The 22,373-nt window shown below is 44.4% G+C and overlaps 1 protein-coding gene across 1 annotated transcript in view; it reads left to right on the plus strand.

The window, feature by feature from the left end:
- Positions 1-22,373, plus strand: part of ADGRB3 (adhesion G protein-coupled receptor B3) — a 174,946-nt gene that overhangs the window by 143,197 nt on the left and 9,376 nt on the right. Inside the window, exons 25-30 of the mRNA XM_032961547.2 lie at positions 2,566-2,655; positions 3,309-3,348; positions 5,085-6,079; positions 7,692-7,727; positions 11,153-11,257; positions 20,207-20,269. Of these exons, the coding sequence (XP_032817438.2) occupies positions 2,566-2,655; positions 3,309-3,348; positions 5,085-6,079; positions 7,692-7,727; positions 11,153-11,257; positions 20,207-20,269 (1,329 nt within the window). The remainder of the gene's footprint in view (positions 1-2,565; positions 2,656-3,308; positions 3,349-5,084; positions 6,080-7,691; positions 7,728-11,152; positions 11,258-20,206; positions 20,270-22,373) is intronic.

Below are 22,373 nucleotides of genomic sequence, written 5' to 3' on the forward strand. Positions count from 1 at the left end.
GTGACCCCGATGGTGTGATGGTGTTGACTCCTGACCACCTATTGTTTTACATCAACACTGTCCAAAAATCAATAATGCTTGGACAGGTGTGGGGATGAGTTCACGTGCCACGTCTCATGATCTCATGTCACAGTGATCAACAGCAGTGTATTCGTGCCCTTTGTCCCCAAAGAGGGCATTTCGTTTTTGCATCACTTAAGGAATCAGTGGTATAGATGAGTCTGCATTTTGTACGCTCTGTTTTGTAGTTTGATGCCCGTTCAGGACAGTGGAAACGCGGCGCGTTATTTTTATTGTGACAGTTCTACGTGAGCACGTGTCCTCTGGGGAGTAGAAAAGAGCATAGCTGCAATAAGGAAATTGACAGATTTCCTTTTTTTAATACATGCCTGTTTAATACATGTGCTGACCTTTATCTAAATACAAAATGTCACGTGTAGAACAATATAGGGGTTTTATTTTACATTTATAATCGGCCGAATTTTTTTTTTTACATATATCTTTTAAAAGTATCGCTGAAACATTTATCTTATGCTTTGTTTACATTCAAACGGGCTTCATTTTGACATCATGGATGGAGCCTGCAGAGAGTACCAAACTGGATGTGCTACGTGCGGGGAATTGACCCTTTAACGTAGAACCTTAATTTCACCACCACATTGAAGAATGCACCTGCAGCAGTCGTTTTGCGATAAATGAATGCAAATTCGCCAATAGCTTCGCTGTTTACTTATTTATATGATTTTGCCGCACGTCCAGCTGAAGCAATTGCAACTTCCGCACGAGAAGAAAGTTAACCAAAGGAAATTGCGGTGGACGCGATGAAAGAATCCCACATACACCCACGCAGCTATGACCAGGCTTACATATGCGTAGTCACACACCCAGCCAGCCAGCTGGAGATTTAAAATCGTGATTCATGGCTTAAAATGAATGCAGCAAAGGTCATCACCACCTTAGCCCCACAGTAAAAAAAAAAATGAGTCTTTCTCCCTATTACCCCATAGGAATACTGTCTACCCTTAGAATTTGAAACTTGTGAAGACAAATAGGGGGAAAAGCCAAAAGCTTTGGGTTGCCAAGTGTCCGTGTGTGTGTGCAACGAAGCCTCGTGAATGCGTGATTCAACGTTCCCTTAAAGCACCCTGGCGCACGGCAACGTTACAAAATTGTCCGTCACATTGTGTTGGATAAAAGTAAACTCGTTAACAACCTGAAGGCTAATGGAGCCATGAATATTTCCAATCATGAAAAATGGTCCCCACTGAAATCATGCAGTAACTCGGGATTTTTTTTTTTAACACGCAATTCTGAATGCCCGCAAAGTTTTCACCCGGGAAACATAATTGAAGCGCGTGTTAAAAAAAAAAAATGAACCTACAAGCAATGCACATAGACCAGCTCTGTGTGCCAGGCTTAACAATTTATTGTCATAAACCTGACGGAGAGGTGTGCAAACAAACACAGTGGCAGCGTCTTGCACGGTCTATGAGCTACCCCGTGCTCGGCAGTGTAACAGCATCCAACCCAATGCTTTTGACGGCCCAGAGTGGACAAGTGTTTTATTTTCCTCGAGAAACGTGTCAACCGTGCTCCGAAAAGTACCGTGATGTCTGCACAATGTGATTCTTGGCCATTTATCAGTCTCTGAAATACCCTTATTAAGACGTGGCATAATCACCCGAATTATGCCACTGCTTGGAACCCCATGGCTTAGACTGTCAACCATTATCCCATAGTCTGTGCCAGTCCGCTACCGCCTGGTCCTCACCTGCTTTCTTGGAGGTTTCAGGAGAGTCGAGGCCCTGGTCCTGACCTGCTGCTCGGATGATTGGCTTTTTGTGGAGTTGGGGTTGGGACTCGAGTGTGGCAGAAAGGATGGATGGTGATGTCACAGGACCGCTGCTTGAGTACCCGTGTCGCGGCTGGCAAGAGGGGGCAATGTCACGTCAGAAGACAAATTGGCCGTCCCTGAAGCATTCCATTATGGCCGGTCGTGCATGGATGTCGGGTGAATCGGGGAGCTCCCCACGTGACGTTCCTTTGGCCTTTGCCTGTGACAAATCGCCTAAGGACGCGATGGCAGAAAATTTGTTGAGGCACAAATCACGGACAAATGAAATAAAAACTCTTCGGTGCCCCACGTGCACTGTGGGTACGAAACAACGACAACTATCGGGAAGCGATCTCGCCGTTGCTCTGTGGCGAAGCAGAAAGCTAATTCTATCCCTCCTCTGCCTCGGGATACGTGGAGCCCAGGCAGTCGGTGAGCAGCCACTCTGGGACGTGATGTAGTGTCGGGCTCAGGGCTAGACCTCGGTGCCCCTCAAAAAACCTTTTGGGAAATAGCTGACACTGCACGTGAGGAATGGACGACCAGATTATGGGAAAAAACGGTTGTGCATGTATACCGCCAGGGGTCTGGGCAGTTATCCGTACCCGCCATTGTGCTAATGTCGCGCGCATTATAAAATTTAAAAAACGGAGAATGGCCAACTATTGCATTTATTTAGCCATCCCGATACTTTGTGGAGCACATATATTACATATTGGCTGTTTTTACAGGTGCAAAGCGCCATCAAATTTCGGATTACAGGACGACTGGAGCCCAGTGAGCCCTGCAGCTATTTCCAAAATGGCCATGCGCAAATAATGGTGAGACCCAGTATTCTATCATCACGGCAAAGCAAACAAAACAAAAATATGGCCAAAAAAGATTTACGTACCATTCCATTTTCCCAAACCACAGAAATAATTATAATCTTAACAATGTTAAAGCTTTCTTAAAATGCAATTTATGGTTTTGTGTCTTGCAGCGTAGCAAAATTGATGTTCTGCACAAATTGATATATGCTCGCAATTGTAAAACAAAGGAAGGTTAAAATTGCCCCTACAGTTCAATATGGCACCCGTGATGTGCTGGGTGTTTTAAATTTAATATGATGCTTAAAATAAATTCAATAGGTGGCTGGTCCACAGGAAGAATTAGTGTTTGTTTTCTGTTTGCGTTCACCACATGGATCGCTCTAACGATGTACATAATTTACACATACACATTTACATAAGCGCGCATGCAGAAATATTACTCGATTTACATGCTGTGTGTATTGTGCATTTTCACGTAGGCCGTCTCATTTACTCGGAGGCTATTCCACATCCACAAATGTTTACGGCCATTTAACTTAATTTCATCTTTGCAATGCGATCACACGCGCGCGCGTTCGCAATTGTTGCGGAGAAACGAGCGCTCTTTTGAGTTCTACGTGGACGTTTGGTTTTTGATTTTTACCGTTGCAAATTTGTTACAGACAGACTTTGAAAAGGACGTTGATCTCGCTTGCCGCTCAGGTATCGTGACACTCTTTGCCTCTTGCCTCTTTGCTGCATCGTCCCGCGTAGAATGATAAATGAAAACTATATCCGTAATTAAATCATCGTAAACAAATATGGCCTCGGGCGATTTAAAGCAAAGTAATTGTGTTTAACTCTTTCAGTGTTTTCAATACCGTGCAAGCAATATGCGTATGCGTGAAATAATTGCAGTTAAATGTTTTTGCTCGTTTTAAGTAATGGCTTTCATTTGTATGCATATATCGACTATTTATGTCCAGCGTGGGGATTCTCTTTTAAAATAGCTGCGCGAAAATTATATTTTTCATTTTCAAAATGTCATGTTTTCACAATTGACTTTTTTTTTATGAATCACATATTGTACCTCGGTTGCCAGAGAAGCCACCCTAATGCAATCAAGTGGCTTGTGTCTTAGCATTGCATAGAATATCCTGGAGTAGGCTACATGCCAGTGGTGTAACAATGTCCCGAATCATCGACTAGTGTTCATTCTTAACTTCACGATAAATACATCTAATTGCATGCGTAAGAATGTATGTTTTAGGTGTGTGTATATGTTGGATGAGGGGTCAGTGCAGTGGTTAGCGTGCTGCGCTACAAACCCAACAACCAGAATTCTATTCCCGCTCACGGCCAACACCTGTGACGATTATCTGAACTGATATTGGGCCTCCTCTAGGTTGACTTAGCCTCAAATTAGTATCTGGTGCGGCGTGTAAACATGGCCACTGGGGAAACAAAGGCGGCCGGGTGTGGTGCTGGCCTTCATAGGTGCTCGCTAACAGGACTTGTTCCAACAGTATGTTGAGGCTATAAAGGGGATCTTTGTCCTACATTGTATGAAATCGGGTGACGTTACCCCGCGTAGCCACCGGACGTACCCCCACCCACGGCATTGTTAAAAATAAGAATCGATTCTTGATTCGAATTATAACCCTGAATCGTCAAACTTCCTTGAATCGCTGAATTCTGGAATTATAACCCGATTATATGAAAATACGGACGATATGCATATGGTGCTGTGGGAAATCAAACTGAATATTTTAGTTCACGTAATAAGTTCACTGCAATAATATAACCATCGGTGTCTTTTCGTGCTTAAGCTTTGTGACTGGAATACAAATGTGTTTTTTTGAAGAGCCCTATTTTTTTTTTAAAGAGCCCTATCATTAGCCTGGTTCTATTCGTTCCAGTTCTATATTTTTCAAAACGAATCACTCATTATTCTGCATACTAGTGTGTGTGTGTGCGTGCTTATTTTTTTACGTAATTTTATTGCTATAAAGTCCACCAGATCTAAATAATAATTGAAAAAAATCGGTGTATTGACCGCAACTTTAAATCAAACCTACAGATGCCGCAGATCTTGCAGACTGTGAATAGCTCCCGGTTAGATTGTAGGTGAGTGCCATGGTTATAGTCAAGGAGTATAAAAATAGAACGTAATGGCACATTCAGCAGCAGTGCCATTGTTATAGCGAGTGGCTCAATAACAAGACATTTCACTTCAATGTGTGGCAGAGCAAGAGCAAATTGAGTTGTGCTATTGCATATTACAGACCCAGAATGGCTGCGCTGACCGTGCGCAAAAAACGTTCGGGTGCTGTGAGAGTACAACAAAAAAATAACAACATGAACCAAAAAGAAAATTACCCATGTATAATGCATATTGTCTGTGGAATTATAACCGTGAATGTTTCCAACAGCCCTTTATTCCATTGCGTTTATTCCAGTGTTACATCAGAAAGACATAAAACCCTCTCGGTCCTCCACAGTCGCGAGCACCCTATCGCGCACCTCCGCACCGGACGACGGCGGCAACAATGAGCAAACGGAGATGCAGCCCTGCCTGGGCCAGACGCGTCTGCCAGGCAGCTCCGCAAACGAAATCCCCATGCACCCGGTCACGCAGATCCACATGAGCACCATGTCCACGCTGCCTCGATTCCAGGAATCCTCCTCAGTCGTGCGATTCCAGGATTCGGCAGCGACACTGCCGCGCTTCCAAGACTCCGCCGGTCAGATGCTTCACGTACACGAGCACGTGAACGCCCGCGGCGCTCTGGACCACGGCCCCCACGGCCAGCGCTTCCAAGAGAGCAGCGCCACCATGCCAAGGTTTCAGACGTCGGGGGCGGCGACGTCCTCGAGATACCAGGATGGCGGTGCTCGGGTCGTGGGATTTCAGGATCCCATCTCGCAGATCTCGGGGCAGCAGGTGGTCGGCGGTTACGGGGGGTTCGGCGAGCGCGTGAGGCTCGGGCAAGAAAGCGGTGGCAGCGGTGGAAATGGGCACCGGGCCAATTTTGGCCTCCCGTTTGGAGGCGGTGGTGGCGGTGGCGGCGGCGGCGGCGGCGGTGGCGGCGACAGATTCAGCCGCACGGACAGTGATCTGCTGCGTGCGCAAGAGCGGGCTCTCGAGAAGGACTACATCGTCCTGCAGAGTAGCCTCAAGGAGGGCAAGGGTGGCACGTTGGACGGCCGGCAGTCGGATGGTGGGGGCGGCTTGGGGTACGGTGCGCGGGGAGGGGGCGGCGGCGGTGGTGGTGGTGGTGCGTCCACGGGGCCGCGGATGGGGCTGCAGTCCCGGAGAACGATGATCAAGCCCGGCCAGCGGGGAAACAACGCGTCCAACACCTTAACGAGTCTGCCGGAGTTTGACAAGGGGGTGATACGGCAGCTGCTCAACAGCGAGTCGGGATCCACCACTTCGGTCAACTCGCTCGATGTAGGTCTTAGACCCAGCCCTGATCAAGCGCTGCCCAATTGCAATGAAGGGGTCTCGTTTTCAGATGATGATCCACAGATGGTTTATCAAATGGAGGCACAAGTGGCTTCAACGTGTGACCAAATGACACTGAACGTACCAAGTCTTGTCAGATCTCAGAAGCTAAGCGGGACTGTAATTGCTAAGTCATTGGATGAGAGGCTACCTGGAATATTGGGTGTTGTAGGTTTGGGCTGTAAATTGGCCGAGAGATGTTACCTCCCTCACATGCGTGGGCTTTTTCTGGTTTCCTTGCATTGGCCAAACATGCAAATGCTGCAGGACCTTCCAAAAATGTACTCGAGACACGATAAAGCTTTCCTAGTTAATTAAACGACGTTATTAGAATTATATCTCGTGGGCCAGATGAGGATCGCATTTTTCCATATACCAAATATTTCCTTTTAAAGCATTACATGTGTCGGTTGTTAGGGTGATTGGCATGGAAAAAATAGACAAGCAAAGGCTATGTATGAGTTGAGTATTGTGCCTTTGTGTGCATAGGCATTTCCAGCTACTCTTAAGTTTCCTCCAATATTAAGCCAATCACTCATTTATGGAATTGCCCAAACATCCCGAGAAAATGTTAAGACTAAATGAGGCCTTCCTGGAGAAATTATTATTATGATTATGGTTATCATAATCAACCGTAAAAAGACAAATTAACATAATTATGGATTCACACCTTTCTTGCTGCCTGCTAAAGTGGTAACCTCCGATTGGCTTAACTTGAAATCAGTTTCTAGCCATCTTAGTCTAACGCGAACTTCTTCTCTGTCTGTACAGCAACCTGAACAATAAATATTATCGGCAGACTTTTATATGTATCTGTTAGTACTATGTGGGTAGGGTTGGTCATACTTTCCTCCCGTTGATGTCCAATGACAGTCTTAGTATAATGTATAATGGCTGTCTATATTGGAACAGCAGTTGTTTCAATGATAGACTGGCTCATGCCATGGCAATGTGGAATTTCCACCCGTTGCTCGTTTGAGCAGAGACAAGTGTAGGGCTCGTCTCCAATAATCCTTACTACAGTACATCCATGTGCAGACATTTTATCAATCCACTGCTGGATGAGGGCTTCCCCCCCCCACCCATATGGGGGTTATTTGACCATACTTCACCAAGCTTGGTCATTGAGGATTCATGAAGGCGGGGAGCATAGACGTTGCATAATAGTACAGTACAGCATTGGATAGTTATGCATTGCCCTCTGCTGAAAACAGCCCCGCAGTCACAGCGGTGGTGGTCGCCCATCCAAGCACTCTCCATGCCCATCCTGCTTAGCTTGTGAGGTCTGGTGAGATCGGGTGCATTCCAGGTGATTTGTAACGTAGGCGTGCCAAACATACTTTATATTTAATATGATATCCTTTGACAAGTGCAGGTCTTACACTTTAATATACCCTGACTGCAATTATAATTGGAATTCATTAATGTACCACCTGAAAATGATTAAAACAAAAAAAGCATACTTTTGATAGTAATTGTTATATTTTTCTTAACTTATTGATTTCATTAGAGAAAATGAGTATAATAAGTGACTTGCCATTTTGCCATTTTATTTCAGAGACGAAAAGCAAAATATTCTGAGCTAGATTTCCAGGTAAGCGCTATTGTAGTTTTTTCACAAAATGTTTTACACAGCATAGATTGTTAAGTGTCTACGTGATCATTGATTAACTGAACATTCTCTATGTTGGTGAAACACTTGACCTCTCAACTTTGGTCCCTTTTAATAACTCTACAATCACTGCCAATCATCTGACTAGGGGGCTCTCCACTCACACTGCTCGATTTACAATCAGGAAGTTTGCAAGTTAAAACCCTGGTGGGGAATCAACTCAGACGTGGGACTCAACAGAATGCATGACAATGTGTGGTAAGTCAACATTGGCCCATACGAGGAGAGACTGATCCCAGCCATGACAATGTGGAATTTCCACTGCTGGATCATGGCCCCCCATGCTCATTCTGGTTGTGAAGCACTTTGCAATAACAGGGCCAACATTCGTGCATATTCGTCATGGACACAGTGATCATGGCAAAGAACATTCCTGTGTCCAATGTCAACAGTGAATTCCTCACGTTGGCCCAGTCTCTTGGATATACTGTCAAAATAAATGGATAATTAGAAACCTTGATATTCACGCGTTTGAGGGTTTAAACCACCTTCCTTGGAATAAGCTTGAGTGATGTGCAGAAGCCTATTCATCTTTTTTTTTGTTGAGCTTCTTTTGAATTTTCTCCAGTTCTCTTTTAGCAGCAAAACAACGTAACTTCCCCCCCCCACCCCCCCATCATTAAATCCCACAAGCATCACAGCAACCACCTTATCACCTTACAGCTTCAGAAAAAAATACAGTTCACAGACCTCTGCAGGACTTCCCACCACAACATTCACTGCATTTACTCCGCAGGTTGTTTTTCATCTGATTAACATTCACTTGAGGTATGCGGCTGTATTTTGATCCAGCATTAGCAAGATTATTAAGTCCCTGTATTAATTACAGGCAGAGAGAGTTGCCATCAAATAGGTAGTGTTCCTTGGGTGTGTACGTGTCAATGCGATCACCATCATCATGGCTTGTGAAATGAAGCGGAGTGTTAATGTGTATGGAAAATGAGAAAATTAGAACTTGTATGCATTATTTAAAAACATAAGAATATGTTTTACCCATTCTGGCAATAAAACAGTTTGTGTTAAGTTGTTCAAACACCAAATAGAAATATTTTGCAAGGAATCAAGTCTGCGTTGACCACACGTACTTGTGGTGAACATGCAAACAAATATGCTCTGTGCATTGTCTTTGTACTGTTCATCTTTTGGCGTTCTCTGGTCTGACACTGGTGAGACTAGGCCCTAAAGATGGCTGTCTCTGGTGTAGGCCAATCAGTTTCAAAGACAATCAGATCATGTTTGGTACTGGCAAAAAGGTCCAAATGCATCACTTGAAATCACGCCTCTATGAGCCCAAAAGTCATATTCCACTCAGAAGACAAATCAGCCACTTGAAGAACTCGTAGATAGTTCATTGTCCTTCCCCCGCATACTCCGATTAGCATGGTCGCCTATGTATGGCGGAAGAAGTTCAACGTACACTTACGTACGTACAGATACACTGAGAGACAACCATTCATTTTGATACTCTCCTTGGAAAATTGTAAATGCCAAGGTCGTGCGTTCATGCCATTAGCGCAGCGGTGCATTGTACCCCTTGATATATATTCCACTCTCACTCCACACAAGCTACACGTCTTAAGGGTTTTGGCTTCTGTTATTGATGTAACTTTTTGTTTCCCAAAACTGTGCTCATTAGTCTAATGTCCTCATTCTGAGTAGTTTTATTAGCGCCAGCTTAACAGAATAGTATGCAGCTCTATTGCGGAAAAGGCTTCGAACGCATGTTGCTTTATTAAGAACAATATTTGTTTGAAACTTGTAACGTACACTATGGGCACAATTACACAAAATAAAGCTTAAGCCAGCTGCTCACCGCTCAAGCGTGTGGTTTAGAAACGCCGTTCTGCTCACATGTAGGTTAACGCAAAGAGAGAGAGGTCGCTTCCGTGCAAACGCACACAGAATGAAGCATTTGTCAATTCTAAAGTTTTAATGAGCATTCCGCTGTCCTTCAAGGGTGAATTCCTTCAGCGGTCGGACACAGATATGTTGTAAAACATTTACCAAGTTCGCTCATGAAGAGGGGAGTTGTGTCAAAAGCGCTTGATACCTTGGCTTTAAGAAAGACGAGGTGAAGGACGACATGCCATGGCCAATGCCGTTGATGCCATCGCACCTCACCATCACTTCCCTCAAATAGATCCCACAGCTGTTGCACAGTTGACACCTGACCCCCAAGGTCCCCCCATCTGAATTTAAGTGTTTCTCTATGTTGCTGCACTCCAGAAGTCAGGTCTGTAAATGACGAGAAACCCCATCCGAATAAAAGAAAAAGTCGCTGCGGGTTTTTCCAACATCACAGAAACTTGTACAAAAAACACTCAGCTTCGTGCATTCTGCAAAAACCATGAACGAGTCCTCTTGTCTTCTGTCACCATATAAGAGCTTTGAGCAAATGTGACCGGCTGACAGGCAGGAGTGAGACGCATTTCTTTATATATACTTGAATTGTGCTTGTGTGCATGTTTTATTTTTAATATATATACCTTAACTTTTCCTTTGCCAGTACCAAAATATGAGAATAGGTTTGCCCCTTTCCCCCCCCCTTTTTTCTGGCAACAAAACAGGTGTTAAGATGTTTGAGACTAGGCTGGAAAGAAAGCTGTCTCTGGTGTGAACCAATCAGTTTCAAAGACAATGCATCATACTATCAGAGTATGTTTTTTGTTTGCATTCTGACCACAAGCATTGTGGTTAATGCAGACATGATTCCCTGTAAAAGGTTTCAGTTTGGTGTTTTAACATCTTAACACCTGTTTTGTTGCCAGGGAAAAGGGGAAAACCTATTCTCATACCTTGACTTTGCTTATGTTGTGGTTTTTGTTTCTACAGCATACTGTTGATTATCCTCATGCGGTGTATCTGATTTGCGGATTAACCACGCACCTGAGATTTTGACATAATGTAATAACTCATGGTTTTCTATAAAGCCCAAATTATTAATCTAAAAACAGTAATACATTGTTATTTTAAAAAAAATGTTCATTACGCACTTAAACCGAAATCCACTTGATCGCCGCTACAGTACAGTAGTTGCATATCTTGACAAAAGTGGGTGGAGTTTGATGTTGATTGGCGTGGCTCAGCTATCCACTTAGTGGGCAGAGTCTTATGCGCGGGAGCAGGAAAGTGTTATCACTGAACACGCGCATAGATCGGTCGATCGTCGGTTTTTGGCATAGAGATCCACGGAAAATGGTTATATTTTTGGATTTTGAATTATCCGCGACCGTCCTCCCCGTCATTAGCGCTAATAATCTCGTCTACTGTGCTTCGCTTTGTGCGTGCGAGTTTTGGTCGTACATACTTTAACTTCGTTCGTGGCTTTTGGGCTTTTTTTTTTGCAGAAAATCATGCACACGAGAAAGAGGCACCATGAGATGTTTCATGAGATGAGCCAAAAATTCCCAACTTTGGATCGACATTGGCAGTCACCTGCAGATAGCCTGAAGGTGAGCGAACAGAGCTGTCGGCACAACATTCTTATCCATTGCACTTCTTGCACTCAAGTATTGGCGTCTCATGAGATACGTTTTGTGACCGTGAGATTGGGCGGCCAAAAGAAAATGATGTCAGTGTCGGAGCACTGACCCGGGACCACTGAGCACCTGAGTTCAAATCTGGGGAGTTGGGCGAGGGTTTACATTTCCCCTCTCCGCGTGCGTTGATTTTGTTGATTGCAACTCAGTCCCAAAGACAACAAAAAGGACGTGGTTATGTCTTGCGCACACAAGCATTGGGTGGTGCTCATCTCCATAATACCAGCTCTGAGCTACTTAATGGAATATACATTTTCTGTGATGGCACGGGCAAGTCGATTGATAAGACAACAACAATTGACTCACCCACAACGCTCAAGTCGATTAATGAAACCCCTAACCAAGATTTGAAGTCACCAGGTTCTGATTACGGGGCATGGACTCTTGACCATCAACTTTGCACACAAAGAAAATAAAAGCACCACATCAAATGTGCGGTTTGTTTTCCACGTAATTGAACATGATTTAGCGCTGCGTGAGTTGAGCGAATATTACACTAACTTAACAGATAGTTCTGTAGCATCTTCCATGACTTATCTCTTGACATACTGTATGTTGAACTTCTAGTGCCACCGTACGTAGTAAATCGTGCTAATCGGAGGTGCGGCGGAAGGATAACAAACTAAACACAATAAAAGCAGTTTTAAAGAAATGAGTTGTCAACCTAAATTTGAAAGTGCGCAGATCCAGCGGCTTCCTAACATCGGAAGGAAGAGCGTTCCAGACGGTGGCAGAAGCGCATCTTAAAGCGCGCGATGCATTGGTCGTCTTTGTTCGATGGCTAACCAAAACCCATGCGACATTGACTGGAGTTCACGTGATGATTTATGCGCCTTGTAATGCTCCGCTGATTGTAGGAGTTTCAAAAGGGCGATGTTTCTCTGCCGCGAATTACTTTTGCAACCGATGATAAATTGCCCAAACGCATCTTCTTTGGTTCTTTCGGTAAAGTCACGTAGAATGAGAATAAAATAAAATAAAAAAATACGTGACTTTACCGAAAGAACCAAAGAAGATGAATCCTTGCAGTCACGAAAGCTTTAAATCGAAATTTGCCCAAACGCAGTTATAAAAAGGTGCGGGCTATTTTCCTATTCGGCACCTTACTAAATCATGCAGACTTGATTTGGAGCTTTCGTGACTGCAGAAATTACTCTTTGCTTCTTTCGGTAAAGTAACGTAGAAAGAGAAAATAATAAATTAAATAACAGCATACGACGTTTCGATTGCAACACAAGCAATCAGCATCAGGTATAAATGAAAGAGAAAACAAACCTTGTAAACTTAGAATTATAATGCAACACAACGCAGATGAGTCGGCTAACATAACAGTCAACACCCTACCTGGTTGATTGACGTTCTTCCAAAGATTGCTGAATTTAAGGGAGTGAAAAAAGGGGAACGCCCACAAAGCATCAGCTGACGACAACTCTCCAAATTGGCGGGGGGAAAAAATAGCCCCACCCCTGTTACCAATGCCAGACTCAAATGTTTAAGTTCTCTACAGAGGCGTTCGCTATTTCTCCACGTATTTACAGGCGGGGTACTTTTCTTTTTTTACGGTGTTCCCATTACGAATTGCGTGAAGGGAAAAGCATTTGCCGCGACGCGGTGTTGCGAGTATCCGCGCCATTCGTTAAAACTGCCACGAGCGAGCAAATAAAGAGCTCGTTCTTTGTGAAGGCCGGCACTCAGATGTGGATGTTAAACTTTGATATATACGTAACTAGCTTGACTACCCGGCTTCGCCCGAGATTTAGATTCTTGTCTTGGATTAATACACGGCCTACGCGGAGGGTGGGGTGGGGGGGGGGAATGCGTGATGTCAGCAGGCACACTGCGTGACGCTTCCGCATGCGGGTGACATCACAGATGTGACGTCACCGCTTACTTGCCGTGCAAAATATATCCATTATTGCGCCCCCCCCTGCCCCCGAAAATACAAAAGTCTATTTTTATACTTTTTGCATTGTGTACAGTCTGGAAGCTACCCACATGCCAAATTTCAAGTTTGTTGCATCTCGGGAAGTATGCTAAACATTTCGAACAGACACACATATTCACAAATTTCCCTTTTATATATAGAATATCAGTGTACAACTGACAAGGACACTTTTTTTATCGGAATAAATCTGCACTTTGATTAAAGTATACTGAATAACAACACAAGACCGGTGCTCACGAAATCACAAAGTATTGATAGCTCTTTTGTTGTCCGCACCTCGGATTGGCACGGTTTGGCTACGTACGGTGCGAAAGAAGTTTTAACATACAGTACATGAATACATATAGCCTTGGGCTTTGCGAAGTGTTTTACCTTCGTGAAAAAAAACATTCATACGGGGGTCAGAGAGCAACATTGTCGCAAAAGTTACATAACCTGATTTAACCAACCGCACATTGAGCTCAGTGCAGCTGGGCCACTGAATGGCCACGGTGGTTAAATTCTAGCTATCGCATGAACGTTTCTCAACACCGCCATTCCCTGACGTGTGAGATATACCACCTCAGGTGTCTGGGTGTGCGAGTCCCTTGACAGTTTCATTTTTGGGCAGTTTCCTTTTTTGGGGAAAAAGTTACACCTCAAAAAGAGACCATTGAACAGTTATATTCTTGGTTCTTTTGATAAAGTCACGTAGAAGGGAAACAATAAAATAATAAAAATATATAAAATAATAAAAATAAGTGAAGAGGTGCTTTGAACAAAAATAATAAAAAATATATTTTTTGTTATTTTATTGTTTCCCTTCTACGTGACTTTACCGAAAGAACCAAGAATATCAATCCCTGCAGTCACGAAAGCTTCAAATCAAAACATTGAACAGTTGTTTGCTTCAACTTTTGCCCATTGCGCTCGCTCATGCCCAAGTTGTTTTTAAGCGACACCAAAGGAAGGTGTCAAGAGGTGCTTTGAACAGCCACGGATTTTGTAATTTTAAGGAACCCAGGTTTTTCTTGCTAATTAGTCAAGTGTAAATGAGATTGGCGGAACATCAATAAACCTTTCCTCATCAATAATCTGGCGTGCAATATTAATTACAATCAAACCATCGACGGGGATTTTAAAACAATTTTGTTATGAAATGCCCGGTGTTCATACGGATTTACGGCATATTGAATTGAGAAGTTTATGTTGCCCAGCGGAGTGGCCAAGACATTTATTAACTTGTCCAGCATGCCGCAAATTCAAGACGGATTTACCAACGTGCACATTCACGGGCCAGCTTAACCTTTGGCGGTAATGAACGTATGCTTGCATAAGTGGCACAGACCTCTATCCCATAGAGATCTGTCAGGGTATTTCCATCTCAGAATTGCCCCTTAAGACCACTTACTAAACCTTTCACGTCACATATTGGGCTGAAAGATACTCATTGTTTTGGTTGTCATTTGTTTTGGCCAAGTAATATACCTGCACGTTCCCTGTAATAGTTTTTCTTCTTCTGACAACTGGTATTTATTCTGGATTTGAAGCTTTCGTGACTGCAAAGATTCATGCTCTTTGGTTTTTTCGGTAAAGTCACGTAGGTAAAATAAAAATAAAATAAATGAAAACAACTAAATTAAATCACGACGTTTCGGAGGCAACACAAGCTTCCGCCTTCAGGTGGAACAGTCACAGCAAAATCAACTGTGTCAAGTGAACAGCTCTGGGACACTCGGGTTTATATACAGGTTAAGGGGGGGGGGGAGGAGTCAGGAAGGGACGTGGGTGGGGAGGGGGGGGGCTAAGTTAAGCCGCCTTTTGTTATTCTGTAGGGGGTTCAGGGGGAGGCAGTGGTACACTAGCACGTAAAACCACCTTTTGTTATTCTGTAGGGGGTTCAGGGGGAGAGCGATGGCGCGCTGCACGGGGGCGAGTACAATCACTGGTATAAACGTAAAAGGCTGTATAATTATAAGCCAGCTAAGGTTTGACTTGGTTGATGAACCATTTCCTAGACCACATAAATTCCAGACACCCATCCATCAAATTCACCATGGAAGTGGAGAAAGATGGCAAGCTGCCATTCTTGGATGTTCTGTTTGAGAGGAGGACTGATGGCTCTTTGGGACATTCTGTTTACAGGAAGTGCACCCACACAGATTCATACTTGAAGCCTGATTCCCACCACCACCCGGCTCAAAATAATTATCTCATCAAAACATAATACCATAGGGCTCATTGCATTTCTGACCAACACCACCTGGCCAGTGAATTAAAACATGTACATCAGGCCCTCAAGATGAACGGATACTCTGACCGTACCATCCGCCAAGCTGTTTCTCCCTCCATACAGAAACAACCACTTGATACTCCGATCAAAACCATCACACTGCCTTACATAGCAGGCATGACCAAAAAGATTTCCAAAATTCTAAACAAACACAAGATCCAGATCCGGTTCAATACAGTACACAAAATCCGTGATCTGATCCCATCCGTAAAGGATGTCATTCCTGACTTACAGTACCCCGGTGTTTACAAATTGAGTTGTATCTGTGGTGACTGCTATATCGGGGAGACGAAACGACATATTTCTGACCGAATTCGCGAGCACAAATCAGATTTGAAACACGGCAGAACGAATTCTTCAGCCGTGGCTGATCATTGTTTCAACACAGTTGGTTCTCATGACATTGTTTTCTCTGATACCAAAGTTCTCTGCAAACCTCCCGGTTATTACCAAAGATTTGTCCATGAAGCCATCCAAATATACAAACATAGACACAACATCAACCGAGAGGATGGTTTTAAATTGAGCAACTTTTGGAAAGATGTCATCAACCAAGTCAAACCTTAGCTGGCTTATAATTATACAGCCATTTACGTTTATACCAGTGGTTGTACTCGCCCCCGTGCAGCGCGTCATCGCTCTCCCCCTGAACCCCCTACAGAATAACAAAAGGTGGTTTTACGTGCTAGTGTACTGGTTTTGAGTGTGATGGTTTTGATCGGAGTATCAAGTGGTTGTTTCTGTATGGAGGGAGAAACAGCTTGGCGGATGGTACGGTCAGAGTATCCGTTCATCTTGAGGGCCTGATGTACATGTTTTAATTCACTGGCCAGGTGGTGTTGGTCAGAAATGCAATGAGCCCTATGGTATTATGTTTTGATGAGATAATTATTTTGAGCCGGGTGGTGGTGGGAATCAGGCTTCAAGTATGAATCTGTGTGGGTGCACTTCCTGTAAACAGAATGTCCCAAAGAGCCATCAGTCCTCCTCTCAAACAGAACATCCAAGAATGGCAGCTTGCCATCTTTCTCCACTTCCATGGTGAATTTGATGGATGGGTGTCTGGAATTTATGTGGTCTAGGAAATGGTTCATCAACCAAGTCAAACCTTAGCTGGCTTATAATTATACAGCCTTTTACGTTTATACCAGTGATTGTACTCGCCCCCGTGCAGCGCGCCATCGCTCTCCCCCTGAACCCCCTACAGAATAACAAAAGGTGGTTTTACGTGCTAGTGTACCACTGCCTCCCCCTGAACCCCCTACAGAATAACAAAAGGCGGCTTAACTTAGCCCCCCCCCTCCCCACCCACGTCCCTTCCTGACTCCTCCCCCCCCCCCTTAATCTGTATATAAACCCGTGTGTCCCAGAGCTGTTCACTTGACACAGCTGATTTTGCTGTGACTGTTCCACCTGAAGACGGAAGCTTGTGTTGCCTCCGAAACGTCGTGCTTTAATTTAGTCGTTTTCATTTATTTTATTTTTATTTTACCTATGTGACTTTACCGAAAAAAACAAAGAGCAACTGGTATTTATCTCATCCATCATCATTAGACCTCCTTTGCCAGTACCAAAATGTAATAATTGGGTTTTTCCCCTTTTTCTGGCAACAAAACTGCAGGTATTGTGGTTAATGCAGACATGAATCCTTGTAAAAAGGTTTCAGTTTTGTTGCCAGAAAAAAGGGGAAAACCCCTGTTATTACATTTTGGTACTGGCAAAGGAGGTCTAATTATGTAGATGCTCACCCCGAGCCCTCATTACTTTGATAGTGTATTGTTATTGAGCTGTACGCCTTCTGGCGTCATGTGGTTGAGCACCAATTGGGTCGAGGCTCAAAAGAAAGCCGTCCCTTGGTGTGGACCAATCAGTTTCAAGGACAATGCATATATTATCATAGTATGTTTTTTGTTTGCATTTTGACTGCAGGTATTGTGGTTAATGCAGACATTAATCCTTGTAAAAAGGTTTCAGTTTTGTTGCCAGAAAAAAGGGGAAAAATCCTATTATTGCAACTGGTATTTAGTTAAGTTGGTAGTCATTATCATGCACTTTTTTATTTTTGCAGGAGGGCCCTACACTGGAATGCTTGGCCAGTTCCATTATTTAGTTTTTGGCGTGTTAATTAAAACTGGAGAACGAAGAGAAATCCAACAACTCTAAAGGGATAAAATTGAAAGCTCTGCACAGATGGATGTATTACACTTGCTCTACCACCTTCTGGTGATCAGAATATTTATACTGGAGGAATCCGATGACCTATAAAGCTCTTTTTCACAGATATCCATTACTCATAGCTTAGTCGAGTTGAGAGTTTCACAAAACACTACATGAACCACCAACCCTCACCTCCAAAGTGTTGCAATGGCAGGCGTTCACCACTGTGTCGGGCTGATCGTTTATCAGGGTGCCCATCAATAAGGTTGTCCGTTCAAGTTCTAGGTAGTGCTGTCTTACGCCAATCACTCCTTCAGGGTTTGTAAAATACTGTAAGCACCACCATGTGAGACTATGCACATTTTGGTGGGAGATCAACAGGTGCTGCCTGATAGAGAGACTGGTCCCAAATTGTGGGCGTTTAGAATTCCGACCACTGGCCCATCACCATCTGGAATTAACTCAGGGGATGAGAACTTCCCAATGTTCGTTTGAGAATGGAGATTTCGATTTATTTTGTGTGGTTTCTAGCTCTCTTTGTCTCTCGTACATCTCTTTTAACAATTGCATTTTTAGTTGGTTTCTGTCGACCATCAAGTCCATAAATATCCTTGCCTTGCAAGTCGTCTGTCTCTTGCTTGCCTGTTAGCACATACATGTACCGACAGAGTCTATCTCATAGGTATCTATACATCTACCAACACATACGTACATTCATGCACACGAATGCTGCACGTAGCTACGGGCCCCGTACTTTCAAGGGCCCCGCGCTAAATGCTTTCAAGCTATCAATTCCGGTTCAGTGATTCTGCACTAGCTCTATTACTATAGTACTATACCGCCTTCGACTTTTATGAACGACTGGGTGTTTAAGGTTAGCTATTTGTCGTATTATCTGGCTGTATAGCAAATGAAAAAATACAATTACTTTACTATGCAAGTTAAAGATTTGTGTTTTAATATTTACGGGGTTTTTTTTTTATTTCGTGCCCCCTTTATAACATACACTACAGGTCCCACACTAGCTTAATCCGGCACTGGAGGTGGGGCAATTATCTGATGAATTCATCCCCAGCTGAGATTTCAATTCGTAACCTTCCCATAGTGAGTTGAGTGTTCTGCTACACTGTCACGTGGCTTGACAAAAGTATCTAGCAGTGCTATAATATAATTCCACCGGTCGCACCAAATTTTTTTGTCAAAGGAGTCTGGCTGGCAGTATCTGGAAGCGGAGCCCCACCTGAATGTACCCTCTTGATGAACATCATTACTGGCAGGCTCTATAGCTGGAATGAAAATGTACTTGGGCAGGGCAAATTGCTTGGTGATATGAAGCGAGGTGGAGGAAGAGAACTGGCACTGAGCAGAGAGATGTTGAGCGGGATGACCAGAACAAAGGTGGACAGATTTAATCGTTGCAAGATAACGAACAACATATATTGGCAGCTGTGAAAGCAAGCAGAAATTGTACCAAGGCTGGAGGGATTCTGTCTAGCAGTGGATAGAGAAATGTTGATGTGACAATGATTGTAATCGAGATGGGCTTTGAGGCAACCTGTTTTGATCATCCGGTCAAAGGTCAAAGACACGTATGTGTTTATTGAGCTTCTTCCGCACAATACGTAGCCGAACGTGCTAATCAGCGGTACATTCCCGTGTGTGGGAATTCGACGGGTGTGCCTGTCCTTCTGAAGGGATGTGAATCCAGCACTTTCCACGTCTGCTCGCAGGCCTCTGAGTACGCACAGCGCTCGCAGCATAAGTAGAGAGTTGTGCTGCAGAATTACCCACACTCTTCACAAAAGGCATCCAAAAATGTAAAGCGACTGTGTTGCAAGTGTAGTGAGTCCAACTGAGTCGCAGACGTTGTTCTTTAGAGGCAACACTTTTATTGTAACATCAACACGTTAACACGAAGTGGTAACTGCCCCTTCACCAGATACAGCCTAGGGTGGTGACCACCCAGCTAACTACGCTATACGGAGGAGTTACAGCTACGAAGGGTCTGGCCCTCACTCGGGTCCCCGACCACGTGTTGATGCCTCGTAGGACGTAGAGCTTCCAGCTTGCCGAATGCAGCGACCCCGGTCCCTCTCAGGGACTTACGTCCCCCTGGGTCGGGGCCACTCCGCCCTTGGCCCCGCCCGCCTTCTCGAGCCTTCTAGCTCCCTCTCAATCCCTCTCGAGAGCTCCCGCCGGACACGTGATCACCCCCTATGACGGTGCATCGCGCGCCACGGACCTCTCGGGCCAGCACCAATACAGTGACATCCCCGATGTCACTACACACGTACTGAATAACCGTGCTAATGAATCGTCGCCTGGGCAATAATCATGTGTAATCATTTCAGTCACATAAATAATGTAACATGATAATCGTGTGAGCTACCAACGATAAACTCCAGATGGAAAAGTACAAAAATATATTAGTACGCCACCCTTGCCAAGAGACTTTACATCAGCCCTTTCGTTATTATATTTTTTGCAGCAGTCGGAGAAAAGATGGAGCCTGTCGTCCCCTGGCAGCGACTCGGTGGTGGAGAGCGTGAGCGTGAGTCTACCGAGCGATGGGACACGAGCTCAGAACCCCACACACACGGCACCAAATATCACGCACCATGAAACATGCAACATTCACCTGCGCCACAACGCCACTCACCGTGCAGCCTTCCAGTGCTGGGCAGCTCTTGCGGGAGGGCAGCGTGCATGTAGCTGAAGCGTGTGCAGCATGCGCAGTTAGTGCAGCGTGTGCAGCGAGCTCATGGCACGATTCATTGGCATCGCGAGGAGGAGAGTGAGTTTCAGTTGTGAAACTTGAAGCGTCTTTAACAATAACTGCAGTTACATTTCATTTTAATTTCAGTGAAACGAGCAACTAAGTGTTCATTTGTTTGTGCGTGTCATCATCTAATAATAACATTGTAATGATTGCAATTTCCCAGTTTGAGCTATTTTGTAAAATCCGTGCAAATGATTTGCCTCAAGGCGACGAATTGAGCGTGTACACGAGACGGGTTAGAGCGTGGGAGGGAGAGCACGGATGAAGCAAATGACCTCTATAAGAGATAATGCTGCACAATTATATTCCGACACCCCTCTTGCCAGGGCCGTATTATCCAACAGTGCCTATGAAATCTAAAGGCATTCCAGACACAGTGCCTACTGTGCCTAGGGCCGATGAAAACTAAAGGGCCTACAAAAAACTGTGACCGTGTATTTTTGTTTCTATTGAAAAAAATGGAACCAAGAAATATTCTTGAATGAATTCATTGATAAAGCAAGGATAGGCACAGTGTTTCAAATTAAAGCTGCTTATCTGCGGCACACAGCGTGCTCCCATCAAATTAGGGTCACAGACTAAATAATGAACGTATTAGTAACGAGATCTGTCCAGCGACTGGACGAAGTACCGTGTGAAACGAGCAAGTGACAGCGGCAGTAGTAGTAGTAGCGACAAGGGACAGCAGTGCCAACTGTAGAAAGCTATCACTGAAGGCCTACGAAACAGAAGTGCCTAGGAACCTAAATCTGGCCCTGGTCCTTGCACATTACATTGCCCTGCGCTACAAAGCCCTTGTGCACTTTGGCACAGGGCATTATGGTGCTTAACATAGCTCCTCCTGCACGTCCATAAACGCGCCTGCTCTATGCGGGGCAAGAGCCATGGTTGTAGACCGACGCGGATAGGTTGAAATAAACGAGGGAGAAAAAAGCGCATGTACGCTTTTGACACTTTCCCACGTGAGTGCCGGTTTTTTGGAAAATATTTAACTAGCGATAATATCGTTTAGTTTCAAAAAGCTTAGTGAGGTGGCGTCACACCACGCATGACGTGCGATGTTTCAAGATAAAGTCACAAGCAATGACACCATGAGGCTGAGAGGGGGCCGGGGGGGTGCACACTTCATTTAATGTTGATTTTGTGAACCCTTTTAGCACTGGTTTTTGTCTTCAAGTTTTTGGCAGCCAATGTTCAATTTGGCCTATATCCTATCGGTTAAGTCCCTTCGAGCGACAAAAGTGCATACAAAAGTTACATTTGTTTTGCATCATCTTCATCAGTTATCGCGACCACGCTCTACAAAGCTAATGCATTACCGCTCTCAGCCTTGGTTGGAGAGCACTAAAGTCTGTCTCCACAAATTACCCTGACGTGGTGCTCACATGTACCGACTACTTTAAGCCAGTGGTATAAATTCTACATTGCTGTGGAGTGAGCCAGTCTTTCAATCGTTCCCCTTCAAGTACCATAAATTGATACTCATTTGTTTTTCGGAGGAAAAAATAAGCTTCGTCAACCTCCTAGCGATGTGTCCCCATGGTCCTTGGCATAGGCATATGGAATTTCGATGACTGGCTCAGGGCTAGCAGCAGTGATGAGCATCGCCCAAAGCCCGCTGGAGTGCGGCGACACAATTTCAAGTGGTTGAATTATTTAACTATTAAGAGCGGGCGTGTGGAAATGGTGTCGTGAACGGCACATGACATGTAATTAATAAGAGAACAGTGGGGGGGGGGGGTGTCCTCAGTAATCCTGGCAAAAGTTCATGCCTGCAGTAATAACTTAAATTTACCTTTGCAGGAGCACATTTTTTGACAGGTATTACTCTTGGCATCATCCAAATTGGTCTTTCCTTCTGCCAGCAGTCATGGCC

Source organism: Petromyzon marinus, chromosome 27 (genome assembly GCF_048934315.1).
Source record: "Petromyzon marinus isolate PM22_M1 ecotype Great Lakes invasive population chromosome 27, UKy_Petmar_22M1.pri1.0, whole genome shotgun sequence".
NCBI classification, from domain to species: Eukaryota; Metazoa; Chordata; class Hyperoartia; order Petromyzontiformes; family Petromyzontidae; genus Petromyzon; species Petromyzon marinus.